General features: G+C 37.6%; 1 protein-coding gene across 20 annotated transcripts in view; it reads right to left on the bottom strand.

The window, feature by feature from the left end:
* Positions 1-15056, bottom strand: part of DOCK9 (dedicator of cytokinesis 9) — a 114182-nt gene that overhangs the window by 78686 nt on the left and 20440 nt on the right. For 3 of the 20 annotated variants that reach the window (XM_061476275.1, XM_061476289.1, XM_061476291.1), the window contains exon 1: positions 5867-6136. The exons of 14 other annotated variants lie outside the window; for them this stretch is intronic. In XM_061476275.1, the coding sequence (XP_061332259.1) occupies positions 5867-5977 (111 nt within the window). In that variant the 5' untranslated portion in view covers positions 5978-6136. Of the gene's footprint in view, positions 1-5866; positions 6137-15056 lie in introns of those variants that run through there. 3 more of the 20 variants (XM_061476281.1, XM_061476286.1, XM_061476288.1) reach the window with 1 other exon arrangement.

Here is a 15056-nt window from a genome sequence, read left to right as displayed (position 1 = left end):
ATGCAGAACTGAAGTTATGATCTAGCTTGTACTTCCTGCAGCTAAAATTGAGCATCACAGAATCAGACATGAAATTACCTTCTCCTGTTTTCACACATGGCAATTACAAGAGACTTTTCAATTGATATTTTCTTAAGATCAGTGATGCTGATTTCCAAGAGAGATAGATTAAACATAATAGCAGCATCAAGGCCAAATTAGGCCATCATTACAGGTAATCAGAGAATATCTGATTTATATGTATCTTTGCACAATTTACGTTAATAACCTTTCATGTTCCAGCTGTACTACACAGAAGAAATACCTTTATATCTAGCAGTAACTGCTATCAATCATTAGTATATTAATAGTGTTAATGAGAAACATTACAGGAAACATTTTCTTAATCCAGAAGTCAATCAAACATACCTGTTTTTTCAAGGAATGAGAAAGCTTTAGTTAGAGAAAATTACCAAAGTTCTCAAGCTTCGTTCACAGGCTATTAAAAAGTTACTTGAGATTCCTTCATATCTATTACACACCAATTTTACTGTTAAGAAAGATGCAAGAACATAACAGAGCATAACAGCTGAAAAGGCCAAAAGAGCAAAATCTTGAAAACAAATCTACAAAAAAATGATGACTGAAATGTAGCTTTGTCAACAAAAATGCATACTATTTACAATCACACTGGACAGGCTCAGCACAGACCAATAGAGCTAGGAGCTACAGTGAAAAATGCTTATGCTGAGCTTGTCATCTTTCTCCTCAGAGGAGATGGAGAATGGCTCTTCAGGTCACTGTATATTGTACGCCAGCACATTTTGAGAACTTAGCAGCTGAACCACAGCTGCTGCTACATCTACTCTTGTTCATGAACATTCCTTATCACAAAGCCAAAAACTTACACCAATGTCCATCAAAAAAGGCTTAAGTTTATATTCATGCAGTCATCTGTAGCTGAAGTGGGTGGACCATTTAGTTCACTCTACCCTAGAGTCACAAAACTGTAACTCTATCCTAAAGTCGCAAACATAAAATTAGTAAAAGAATCTTAACAGAAATGTGCTTTGCTTACATTTTGCTTACATGCTGCAAACACAGATTAAAACAGAATCCTCCTTTGTTTGAAGCTTTTAAAGAATCGAAAGCTCTCTGGGACTGAAGTCCTTTACATACACCTTTCCTCTAGGTCAACAGAACACAGAGGTAGCTAGTGGTACCAGAAAACGACACCATTTCCTATTTAATCAGTAAAGTATCTGATTTGCAGAAATACAATTTCTGTAAAAATTCATGAAGAATTTGTCTCCTCAGGTTTCTCCAAAGCGTTAGTCATTTCTTTCTTAAGTCATTATGTCAGATTCAAAGGGAACAGGATGTTTTATCAGTTCGAATCAGATATGAAAAAAGAAAACAATAAACAGCACACTGATACTGGCAGTTGGCCAAACCCACAAGAGCACAAGGAAGCAAATTTCTCTCAAGCTCTTCTTCAGAAAAAAAAAGATTTTTCCGGTCTATTATTTAATGCAATATAAAAGAGAAGACGCTGGGTAGGCACGGTGTTATTGAATATGATTTATGGACTAGCTGATACAGATAAAACTCAGCCCAGTCAAAACTGCAAAATCAAGTGTAGAGGCACTAAAAGTCTGTCTTTAAAACAAGGCTCAAGTTTTCCTATTAACGTGCAAAGAACAACATTTTTATTTCCGTATCTAAGAAAAAGCTAAGAGCATAGGGCTTCATGGGGTCTAGCACTCGAGCTGGCCAGTGCCTTATTTATAGGAAGATAAAACATTAAAGTACCTGCTGCATCACTTCGGTTTTGCTGGTGTGTTACAGATATGGAAACTTGCGGAAGTAAGAAGCATTTCAAAACAGCAATCATGACACCCACACGCTAACCATTTTAATCTGCCAGAACAGAGTTTATATATTTGGACAAGCAGTGTCAAAAGCCATCAGATAAAAGGAATTTTCAGTCAGGAGTTTAATGACTGTCTACATTATATATTACAGAAAAAGATAATACAGTCAATTTTTTCTTGTATGTTTAAATTAAGATAAACGTTATCTTCCTGTTACCTACTCACAAAACAAAGGATGGTCAGGTTAAGCACAGTGGGTATTGTTAGCCTTGTGTTACAGAACATCATTTACCTTATGAAAAGGTGCGTGCACCTGCAAATTAACAAGTGCCCATAAAGAGAAGAATGGAGCTACAAGCACTAGCAGGCAAGAGAGAATATAAATTGATGAATATATGGTATTACCCATTTCTCAACACTGGCATGAGACAACCCACTTTAGACAAATAATATGACTATTTAATCTAAACATGGGTAACAACTCCTTTTATCTTATTATCTGACAATCACAATAAACTCAAAATAAACTGCCCAGGTTGGGTTATTTTTTTTAATCAACTTAAAAATCCATTCAAAATATTATACCTATCCTATAGTTTGTTCTTCAATATTACAATACTCATTATTCCCTTTCTTAGGTATGGTTAACTTTGTGATGCAAACTGTGGGGCAGTGGGAGCAAATAAGCTGCTATAGGCTTATGTAAAAAACCCTACCATTATGCATACATTTAGCAACAATATGCTTTCACTGACAACCCCAAAACTTTAAAGTCACTAGAATGTGAAAGAATGAAATGCATTAAGTCACCTGTTCTCATGCTTACAGAAATAGGTCAGAAGTCCCTATTGGGGCAACAGACACAGAGCAAACCCGTACCAGGAGCAGACAGTTACACAGGCTTTTTTGCACACTGTTTCATTGGTTTTTTTTAGAAAACAGTAATTAACTTTTTTTTCCCCTCCAGTTTAACCTGAAAGCCTGAAAACTGTTGTTCTATTGTTCACCCAGGCCTTCAGGGGCTGTGACAGAAGAGAATGGAGGTTTCCAAAACCCAGTGAATGCAGTCTAAATTACAAAGCATTATGCTTTTCTTTATAAGAAGTATTTTGTTGATGGTGAAGGTCCATTTAAACACAAGAACACTCTTCAAAGCGTAAACATTTTGATAAGACCTGTATTGCTAGTACCTACCTCAGGTTGTTAATATGGATGCAGTCGCACTTATTTAATTTCAAGCCTCCTCTGTGATTTGTTTTACCAAAGTAGCATGCTGTGTCCTATAAAGTCCTCTTACCAGCACAAAAGCTTCTAGTACTAGAATCAGACTTGAGCAATGTGCTGCTGGAGAGAGGAGCAGCTCAGCTGTCTTACATTTTACACTGCCAGTGTGTGTCCAAGCAGAGAGATGGCCTCCAGAAGTTCCAGCTTCCCAGAAACATCTGATTTGCTAAGCAGGTACTGCTTCTGACCATCAAAACGCAACTAGACACCATGCATACTGATTTGGTAACTTCTACAACAGCTAGCACAACAGCATTTCATCCCAAGTAAGGTTTTGAGGCATCATGTAGAAAATCTAAATGCTTTTTCCATGGGCTCTCCTTTCTTGTTAACCTCAAAAGCAAAGTTATGACACATCTAATTCAAATCGCAGGAAGACAAGAGAGCACACGTAATACAAACTGGCACTGAAAACAGCAGATGACTCCTCTTGTGAACCTAATCACCTCTCCAGGAAAAGTTAACTCAGGCACAGTGCTCCATGAAACGACATTGTTCTAATATCACATGGGGTGCTTACAGTTACAAATACTCAGTTCCCTCAACACTCTAAGTAGACTGTGAACTACATTTAAAAGAACTAAATGAATATCACAAAAACCTGTTGCTTCCTTCAAGTCCTGACAGCTGATTCTTTCTCATCTCCATAAAGAAAACTCAGAAGTCTTGAGTGCTAGGGAAATCACACCCTTACGAAAGGGATACATCCACCCGCAAACAAATGTTTTGGGCAACAGCTGATGAAAAGTATTACTAGAGTAAGTTTTTGAGGATTGCTATCCAATACAATTATAAGGTTTCAAGAAGTTCTGCTGTTTACACTTGTTACACCAACTAGCAACACTATCAGTCTTATTACCTCAGCACACCCTATACCAACGAGAAAGTATCTAGTTTCACTGCGGCATTACAAATCTACTGCAACGTCACCACCGAATGAAATCAAAATGGACCCAAATGTCAGTGTTAAACGGAACATAGCACCCTACTTTTTCCTTTGCACCTGGCAGTACACTTGACGGAAAGTGTCCTTCATCTATTTTTTCTCAATAAACCAGACAAAAGCAGAAGCAATAAGGGATATTATACAGTCTATAATTATATGCCATATATACACTTGTCTATATATGTAACAGATTAAGACCAAAATAGCAACTGAAATGACACTGAAGACTTTTTTTTTATGTGACCTATGTAGAACCTAAATGTTCTTCCCTTCAAATATTGACCTTTTCACACACCCTCTTCATCTGAAAATGAAAAAAAGGGAGGGCAGATACTGGGGGTATATTAATCTGTGAACATGAAATGAAGTAGCACCTGGAAAATTATAAGGATGTACTTTATAAATGGTTATAGTTAAACACAGTAATGTTTTACAGCTGGGTTTGTTTTTAAGTACATTGCTTGCTGATCAACCACAGTACTCCAAGTATCTGCAGAAACACTAATATCCTCTCCGAGTATTCATGGGGGAATAGAAACAGTTCTAAATAAAGTTAAACATTCCAAAGGCAGGAAAGCACACATAAGATTAGCTCATATTGTACTGATGAAAATCTGGACCAGAAATCAGAACACACCCATGAAAAAAAAAAAAAAAAAGAACAAAACCACATTTTACTAACAACTGCTCTGAATAGAACAGAACTAAAGAAAACAGAGTAAAGGAAAAGAAAATCTGTTTTACTAACGCAAATGTAAACTTTCAGTTATAATCAGTAACAATTCCCATAAAGTTACAGATGTGTATTACTCAATATAGATAGACAAAATGGTTTAATTTGATTCTTAAATGCATAAGATGAAGCTGTAATAAAAGGGGGGAAGCATAATTTGAGGATCCCAGCTCCCACTAGCTTAAACCACAGACAGAGGAATAAAGAGGAGACAGTCATCCTTCTAATGAAGCAATTAAGTATGAGATATTACTAAGTAAAATTGGAGTTCTAGTAAGAACTATCAAAGTACTTCCTTCTACTGATATAAAAGTTATTAGTTTAACAATCCTCCTCTGTTATTTGAAAAGAGTTTATTGTCCTAGCTTGAGAGAGTTGGTGCATTCATTACAGCTTGCTTATTATGTTCTCTCGCTGTTCTATTAGAATTCCAACAGAACTAAGTGTGTAGCAATAACAAAAACAACCCCCCCAAAAGTTCTTATTTGATTACTTCCCCCACATACAGAAATAATTCCCTTTTCCCTCACTGGAAGCTACTTTAAATACCTAAATAATGTGCATTGAAGGCATTGAAAAATAGATCCTTTAACAGTACACCTGAATTATTTAGACAGTTCTTAGAACATTTAAGTCAAATTTAACTGTTACACACACAGTCTTTGGAGAGTTCAAATATATTTTAATTGAAAGATATGCTGGCAGTTAAAAAAAATAGAGGTGCTAGAATGTATTTTACAGCACAAATAGTTTTCATGCTAGCTTCAAAGAGCTGTACAACTATGCTACATAGAACAGACACTGAAAAGCAGCTAGTATGAAAACCAAATTCCAAAGTCACTCCCAGAGAGAACCAAGGATTTGGTAAAACAGAACAGCAAAACTTAATTAAAAAGGCAGACAACACACAAAGAATCAAACCTAAATCTTAAACACGCCTTCTTCACAAGCGCTGGAACTTCTCACTAGTGTCAAATAAAGCCGTTTTCCACTGGCAGACAGAACTGGAATTACTAAAGAGAAGAGGCACCTTGTTTAAACAGTTCTTACCAGCACTACCACCGGACTCTCCGCTTCCACTTCAGAAGGACCTGCATCTTTGCACTGCAGAGAATCTACAACACGCTCTTTCTTAGGATTTCTGTTTGTTCTTGCCTGCATTCTTTGACTGAAAATACAAGCAGCAGCAAACCCGTATGCTTTTTGGAATCAAAGTAATGAACATCCCAGTGCTCCAGTGAAAACAATAGCCTTTTCCCTAGCAGCAGAAAGTACAAACTAGTCTAACTTCTCAGCTGCAGCTTGCTAAATCTGTCATGGTTGGGAATGCATGACAGACAAAGGCCAGCCCCTAAGCATGTTGTATTCCTCCGGAAAAAAAAAAAAAAAAAAAAGGTGGATCCATTTTAATGCCTTAAGGTTATGAGTCAAATGCAAAAGAGAAGATGCATTTCTGAAATGACCATATAAAACAGTCAATAGTCTTTCACAGCATTTAGAAAATCAAGGCTTCAATATTTCAAAATATTTTTATTGTAAAAATTAGCCACTTACTGACATGTGGCCTCTTTAGCAGTATAAAACCCTAAGCATTACTTTTTTACCATTAATATCACTTATCCAGGTAATATCAACAACCAGCCACTAACCAAGCACATTCTTGAGGATCAATGCACCAAACAGGTATGTTGCTCTTTTTTGGGAGTAGGGTGGAGATGCTCTTTTTAATCTTAGTGCTAAATTCATATTAAAAGTTTAGCAAAAAATTATCTTCACAGTAAAATTCTTATATACTGTACAAATGTACTAATTCAAAAATACCCCCCCCCTTATACCTTCAACTTTTAAACACTTAACTCTCAAGTAAACTACCAGTCTCCCTCAGCCTTTCTCCTTGCTAGAGCCAGTTACTTCACTCCTGCCTTGCACATTATTAATGCTCACTGTTACCAGCTCACTCCTCCCTCCTCAGAACCCTATAGCATTGTAACTGTCCATCACTAATCACCCTCTTAAAAAACCAAAACCCAAACCCTGAGAAGGCAACGCAACAAAATCTTCACACATTTTGATTCAAAACTACACAGTGCTTGGTGGTTAGAACCTTCCACTCCTGTCTTTATAAACTCAAGTCATGCTTCAAGTTTGCTTCCACAATCCAGTCTACTCTCGTACTATAGCATTATTTACAGACACTGTTCAGCACACACACACTGGCAAAATAAGAGGCAGCAATTTTTTATAGAATCATGGAATGGTTTGGGTTGGAAGGGACCTCAAAAGATCATCCAATTTCAACCCCCCTGCAACTAGAGGGACACATCTTCCACTAGACCAGGTTGCTCTGAACCCCATGGCAGCCACAGCTTCTCTGGACAACCTGTGCCAGTGTCTCAACATCCTTAGAGTGAACAATGTTTTCCTAATGTCTCATCAAAATCTCTGCTCTTTGAGATTAAAGCCATTCTCCCTTGTCCTGTCACTACATGCCATTGTAAAAGGTCCCTTTCCAGATCCCCTGTAGGCCCCCTTAAGGTATTGAAAGGCTGCTCTGAGGTCTCCCCTGATCCTTCTCCACACTGAACAAGCTCAGCTCTCTCAGCCTGTCTTCACAGGAGAAGTGCTCCAGCCCTCTGAGCACCTTTGTGAGCCCCTCTGGACTCACTCCAACAGGCCCGTGTCCGTCTTGTGTCGGGATGCCAGAGCTGAATGCAGTACTGCAGGTGGGGTCTCACAAGAACAGGATCATTTCTGTACAATTCTTCAGTGTAGCACAAAGCAATTTTGCAAGCAATCTAGCTAACATTTTGGTAATTTTGAAGGTTTGACTAACCTAGCTCCCCCATGCAGTAGTTTTAACATATGGCTGTATGCTAAATTCCCCCTAAAAAAAGTGAACTGTGATAAGCAGTTTCCTCCAGGCTTTGAGAGGGGTATTTTGGTTTTCCATTTGTTTCTTTTTTACACTGATGAGTTGCAACCTCAAAGCACACAAACCTCAGTGGCTGCATTTACCAAGTAAAAATACATCTGACAGAAAATTCAACTCCCCAAAGAAGCACATCCCTATTTTAGACTCCCTGTCCACTAGGGCAACAAGACAGCTGCAAAAACTAAGCCCCCACCTTCATTCAGTTCTCCACTCTGCTCCATTTCTCTGGACAGTTAATTATCTCACTTCAATATATATGACATCCTAAATTTAACTTGACATGAATTTTTATCTATTCTATAATAAAACAGAAAGTCACCTTAATCTGCAGAAAGCAGATCAAGTTGCGGAGAAGCACAAATACCCTTCTTTAGTTGCTAGTATTTTTAAAAAGGCATAAATTCAGGCACAGGTTTATTACCTTTCAGACCTAACATAAGGTTTTAATACCCCTTTCTCTTCCCCTTCTCTCTGCTCTGCATAATATCGTGACATTGAATCTGATGGAGTTTGCCTACCCCATCCACAATGCAAGCATATGTCTTATGAGTGGACTGAAAGAAATAACAAAATTAACTATCAGAGAATAAAATAATGATTTACTAAGTTTCAGTCTTTAGGAAAGCAAGTTCAGTGCATTTGCTTTTTAAGCAGTTTCTTTAATATACAGACAATATAGAAAACCATACTCTATAAAGTTTTATGAAGAGTTAACAAGGAAACTAGGAGTTTAGCCAAATTTACAAAACCAGATCTTCCTGTGTAAATCAAGGTAGACAATAGTTCAAGAACATTTAGTTACACTTTACTTTTATTTTGCACCAGACCCCTTTGTTTGAAGAAAACGGAAGTTCAGAATAGTTTAGACTAAATTGTATCATTACTTGAGGATGCAGCTGCCAAACAGGAATTTCTTTCATTGAGATGGGCTGCAATTATACTTAAATGCAGCCAGAAATGCACCACCTTATTAGGCACTTACAAACACTCACACTAATAAACACTTTAAATAGCATTTCTCTGGTTAATTTAACAAAGAATTCGACTTTTAAGCTGCAACATTGGTTTATGATGGTCAGGTACTTCTCTTGAATGCATCTGGATTACTTTAATTCAGAAGAAATGTGATTTTCTTTCCCCATCATTCTCCCTATTCTTCAAAATATGACGAGAGACACAAAAAAAATGCCTATGTTTTTATAACATCAGTTTAAAGATATAGAAGTTATTTCTTCCTACTGAATGGTTAATGTAATTTGTGGCTTGCATTTCGTTAACACACATACACCTTTAGAGCAGGTGCTTTTATTTAACAGCAACAAAAGTGTGAAGCTGTACTTCTGGAGCTACGTCCTGTGTGAAATAGACCCGAATTGCTAAACTGACGTGTATTTCCAACATTTATTTTCTGCTGAGAACTTAGTGATTATCTCAATAATTTAATTCACAAAAAAACTACTTTTTTTTCTTTTTGTGAATTAAAACCAACACAGAAACATGTGATACTGCTTACCCAGGCACCACACAAAAGAGGTAAGTTACTTTAACATAGAGGTATATTTAAAGTTTTTGCCAATAATGCATTGTCATTCAAAAATTGAAAGAAGAAAAAACACAGCCTTAACACAGGCCGAAAATTCACCATCTTGTTACATGACCTGGAGTTTTAAACCATTTAACTTTAATTAAAGAAAAAAAGATATAATTTGCTGCATCAAATCAGGCAGTTATCTGAATAAAGATCAACAGGTTAACAATGCATATACAAAAAGAAGGTCCCTGTACAAAAGTTAGTTGACTGCATTTCCAACATGGATCCCAAAATTGCAGGAAATTACTAACTAAATAGGGACCTGTCTGCAAAATAACTCGGGTCATTATGGAAACAATGCATTTCATCTTTTTACGGTGGCTTGAAGGACGTCCCATGGTCCTTTTAGCAGCAGTACGTTTCATATTACTTTCAATAGCCAAATAGTTGTCTCTCCTTGCACCATGTACCCTTAAGGAATTACCTATGTAATTACAAAATTACATAGGTAGAAAAGGTCTCAGTATTCCAAGCATGCCTCAGTGATTCATTCAGCAACTTTGCTGCCCAAAAGACAAGTGCCCAACATACACTCTCTTATTCCTTCAAATCACTTTTCACTCCAAAAGCTTGCTTCAAATGCACAATACCACAAAATGAAGAGTAAGCAACAGCAAGAGAACAGGCAGCATATGAGAATTTCCTCTGAACTCTGATGGAAGAAAGGATAACTAACCAGCTTTGCTGTAGGAACAAGCAAAAAAACTAAGCAGTTTGGTTTAATGGCACTTCTTTTGCTCCAAGGCCCACTTACAATCTGCACCAATATCACTAAACCCCACTGAATGGCCAGTATCAGCATTCACTAAATCTACCAGCTGTAATTACAACCATCAAACTTGTCTCTTAGCTGCTCTAGCAAAAGAACTGTTGCTTAACCTGTAGCAAATGGGGGTAGGAAGGGAAGAAGGAATAATCTTGCTGTAGGTTCGCAAGTCCTGTATACATGAAAACAGAAGGATTTGACATCACAATTTACTAAAACCGTACACCTTTACTCCTTTGTGGCTCTTTAAATTCCCTGGCGACTTATGCATTTAACAAATAACTTTCAAAAATTAGAAGGATGGGTGAATGGAGGGGTTTTGATGCTTTGTTTTGTTGGGGGTTTGTGGAGTGGGGTTTTTGGTTGGGTTTTGGTTTGGGCTGGGGTTTTAAGGGAGTACCTCATACGAAAATTCGGGCCCATTTTAGCAGACTGACAAGCACCATTAAAAGCCGATACGTCTTGCTCTCCTCTGTATTAGTAAAAGATACTCTAGTGACAGCACTGCCTTCCTACACTTGGCAGCCTGCCTTACAGCTGTATTAAAGGCATAAAACATCTCAGATGTCAATGGAAGGAAGATCCGGCATTGCAGGTATACATCCTAATACTGCAGAGTTTCATAAGTGACCAACAGATATGTGCTTGCCCTGAAAGAATATATTCACAAGTTCAAGAGAAAGGCTCAGCCAGCTGGTAGCTCCCATTTTCATGGCAGCACTGACTTTCCATGGTATAGCAAGAATTAAGCAGGCTCTGGAATAGCTAGGCCACTGCTATCTGTCAGATAAGATAGAGTACCTTAGTCTGGACACTCTTAGTCTGTGACAAATACAAACTAAAATAAGTTTTAAATCACAGCAGAGCTAAGCAAAATACAGATTAACTGTATGTCATACTTTTGCATACTGTTATCTATGAAGTATTAAGCTGCACTTGCTTGACTAGCTGGTGACTGATTCATTTCATACCATCTTAGCAGACATCTTTCTGTTATCAGAGAAAACCTGACTTCCTTATTGTCCCAGGAAAAGAAAGAAGAAGGAAAAAAAACACCAAATCAGTGTTATTTAGTCAGGATTAAAGACTTCAAGATTAAACCCACACTTTTACTCCGGGATTTAATTATTGTTATGACATATCTCCTTATAGAAAGGACACGTACAAGCAAACTGACAGACTGTGAGAACAGTACTACAGTAAAGATGGCTTTTTTCCTGCCTGGACAATACCTCACAATTATCAGAAACTAACAGGACAGCACAAGCATCAACCCAAACACAAAAAAAAAGTCAAAACCCCAAATCTGAAGATATCTCAAACTGAAGCAGTTCTGCACCAAGCAAGCCTGAGGCAGGAGTCTTCCCACTGAGTAACACCAATCTTAGAAGACTTTTTCAGGGCACAATTTGCTCCTTGAGGAGACTGTTAATTCACCTCTGTCCTTAAACTGAAATAAGAGCACATCTTGGTTTGCCTCTAAACTAGAACACAAACCTGTCTTGAACTTCACAATATAGAGTTCTAAGAAACAAGAACATTCCAAGAGTTATAAGGTGGGTCCCAGCTTTACTTTAACTGCATTTTATTTCATGATAGGATACCTGAACCTGTAGGTGATTCAGATGAGTATTTTGGGCTGTTCCTAAAGCAGGTGGAAGTAAGTGTTAATCAGGAAGAGAAGTTAACCCCCTTTCTGTGTGTTCAGTCTTGAAAGCACCACCCATGCAGCTTCTCCACCACAGATGTCTTCTCATTCCTCAAGATCATGTAAGGTTTTCAAGTTTTTTGGGGAGGGGGTTGTTTGGTTGTTGGAAGTGGTTTTTTTGGTTACTTGAGGTTGTGCTGTTTGCTTTCAAAGCTGGGTACCTAGCTTCCCCAAGATTCCCTGCTGCTGCATTCAAAGGGAACATGTTTTCTATCTGTATGCAACCTAATGCTGTACTTTTGGGGTCAGATATCTTTCTGTGCTGATCCAACCTATGTTGTCAAGGATGAGCAATGACTTATGCATGTTGATTTGACCAACTACCCTCAGATTTTATCCTCAGTCTTAAATATTTTTTCCCCTGAAGATACGGTGGTTTATCTCACCATTTGCATGCCAGTGCACTGAGTGCCTACCAACCTATGTCTAACATTCCTCTCCCATGAATCTTTCCAAGAAGTACATTAGCTAAAGGAAATACACGTTTGGTCATTTTGTGCTGCTGTTTCCCCTGCTGAGAGGGCAGAGGGAAACCAGAGATGGACATTTGCGCATTCTTCCCAAAGGAGTCTAATGAAAGGTCAAAACAAAAAAAAGTCTATAAGAAACCATCAGGAAATTTAGCCAAAACTACAAGCCAGCACGTAGGACACCGGCTTTTTATTCAACCAAAGCAGTAAGATGAAAGGAGATAAAAGAACTGCTCTCATTCCACTGACCCATGAAAAACTATGCAACAGTTAGATGCTGTTCTCATACATGTCTGTTTCTTCTTTATTAAGAGGCTTAATGAGGTCCAATGATCCAGCTGCTAATGAATAAAAGCCACTTGTAATACAGTTACCAGCTGAAGCAAGTTATGAGTGAAATAACAGACTAAGCCATGCAAATTATCCGCACCCCATTAGAGAATTGCTGCATAAGCTGTTAAAGCCCGTTAAAAAAAAACAAAAAAGCCAAAATAAATTCCACTTACTCAGCAGAATTACTTCCTTAGAACTCTCTCTTTTATATATTCCTACTTTATTTAAAGTAGAAAAGTTTAGTAGACAAACAAGTTGATATTAATTTGTTAATTCAGACAGCAAGAACAGGCCTTAATATAGGGGCTTTAAATAAATGAATGTTTAAAAGTTTATTTTCAACACATCACATCAACAGAAGTCTTTTTTTTCAATCATACTCATAATTTATTATTCTGAAATCAAAATATTTGGAACTTGAGTGTCTGTCTCCTGTGAAGTTATTTCCAGAATGACATAGCTCACTGCTGTCATTAGTCAATCTTCCTGCATGCACCATCTTAAAGATGTCACAGTTTCACAGTTTATTAATAAACCAAATGACTCACCAGCAGCACAGAGCAGTCACACAGCACCTCAGTAACACCTAATGATGACACGGCTGTCAAATCCACAGGTGACATGGAGTAAGAAACTGCAGTTACTAAAATACAAAGTTAGTAGTTCTTTTTCCAGCAAATACATAAATCTATCCCAGTAAAAGCTGGACATCCACTATTTCAAAATGTCCTGCATATCTTCTCAGAAACTGTGTAAGCACAAATTAAGTAACAGTTACTCAAATTAAGACTATTTTTCCCATCAGGCAGTAAATCAAATGGCTACTTAAAATTATTAGGCCACATCTTGCACACATGACAGCTACAAAACTACCTTAACTAGATTTACCAAACTACAAGGTTCTAACGTTCAATGACAGAAATAGCAGTGTTGAACAGGCCATAAGAAGCAAACTGAGCAGAAAACATTGCAAGCTGGGAAAAAAAGCAAGTTGTTTTCGATTTTTGGACAAATATAACAAAAACAACAACAAAGTCAGAGTCCTTTAGTCCAGCTTGTCTCACTTTCCAATTTTCTAGCTCCTCCACTGGCATTGCTAGCAGACTCACCTCACATTTTCCTTCAAATACTTCAAGGGGCTTATTATCAACAGCTTTAAGAATGCTGGTTTACATCTACACATCATTCTTCCTTGCTCATTTTCCATCCTTGTCTACCATCTGAAACAGCTGTTTTAGGCTCAAAACCGTTCAGTAACATTTCACTGTTGATAGCCATTGGTTATACAATGATTACCAAAACAATGGAATTTTAATGTGAAAGTAAAGGCCACAAGAACTCTAAGACGCTACAACACAGCAGAAATAATGTATAATATCCCTTTGAGAATTTAATAAGATAGGAAAAACAAAACAAGTAATGTCGATTAAGCATACAAGCTAGTATTTTGAAACTGTATTCTTCAATTTACTACAAAATTAAACAGAATGTTTTGTCGTATTTGCAGAGAATAAATATGCCCTAGCGGACATTTAGGGAAAACATATTTTCATTAATATTGAAGCAACATTTAATACTGCTCAAACTAAATTCATGACATTTTACTAGAACATTTATTTTTATCTATGTGGACCTAAAGACCCTAGAAGATCCTGTGTTCTAGCAAGATAAAGTCTATGTGACAGGCTAGAAACATTCCCAAAGATAAGATACAGCATCTCCATTGCAAGTTTGAATGACATCAGATGGATAGAAATAAACTGCGTTATTACAAAAAGACATTCTCACCCAGGCTTCATTCTGTCTTTCCTTCAAGCAATCAAAAGAGCAGGCCTGCTTAATACAAAATCTTTAATTATATTTAATCAGACTTTAGCTATAACCTCCTGACCTCTGGATTACAGGGTTAAATAAGAAAACTGTATGCTAAATCAACTACTTCTGTCTCCTTATTTCTCCTCAGGAGACTTTTCCTCCCATGAGAGTTACTTCCCAAGAGCCTTCTGATCACAGGAAGTTTTCACAGGTTTTCAGAACCGCTTTGCAAGCGGAATGTATTCTCTGCGTTAAAGGGCTCCCTGAAATTCAGTGGTGCTCTGACAACAGTTCTGTACCAGGAGATACCTGATCCAAAATAGCCAAAAAGACTGCGTAGCAGGTACAGCCAAAAAGGCAGAGGTAAGAAGTTGCAGCTCGAATATGGGTTTCAGAGAGGACAAATAGGTGAAAAAGAAAACACAGGGAAGTGACACACTGCCACTCCTTTTTGGTCTTGACCCTACAGTTTCTCTTCAGAGGATTCCTGTAAGTCTTCACCTGCCTGCATGGCTTCTCAGTGAGAAGCAAGGTAATTTCTCCTCCTGAAAGCCATCCCTTCAGAGGAGGAATAGGTGGCCAAATTAGCTTTTCAAGCAAACAATACAAAAAATATGTAATTTAA

The sequence above is a fragment of the Pezoporus flaviventris genome, unplaced genomic scaffold (genome assembly GCF_033815535.1).
Source record: "Pezoporus flaviventris isolate CSIRO_AGI_PZ_B2104156 unplaced genomic scaffold, CSIRO_AGI_Pfla_v1 ptg000095l, whole genome shotgun sequence".
NCBI lineage: Eukaryota > Metazoa > Chordata > Aves > Psittaciformes > Psittacidae > Pezoporus > Pezoporus flaviventris.
The sequence above is the reverse complement of the archived record's forward strand: the minus strand, read 5'-3'. Positions and strand labels throughout refer to the sequence as shown.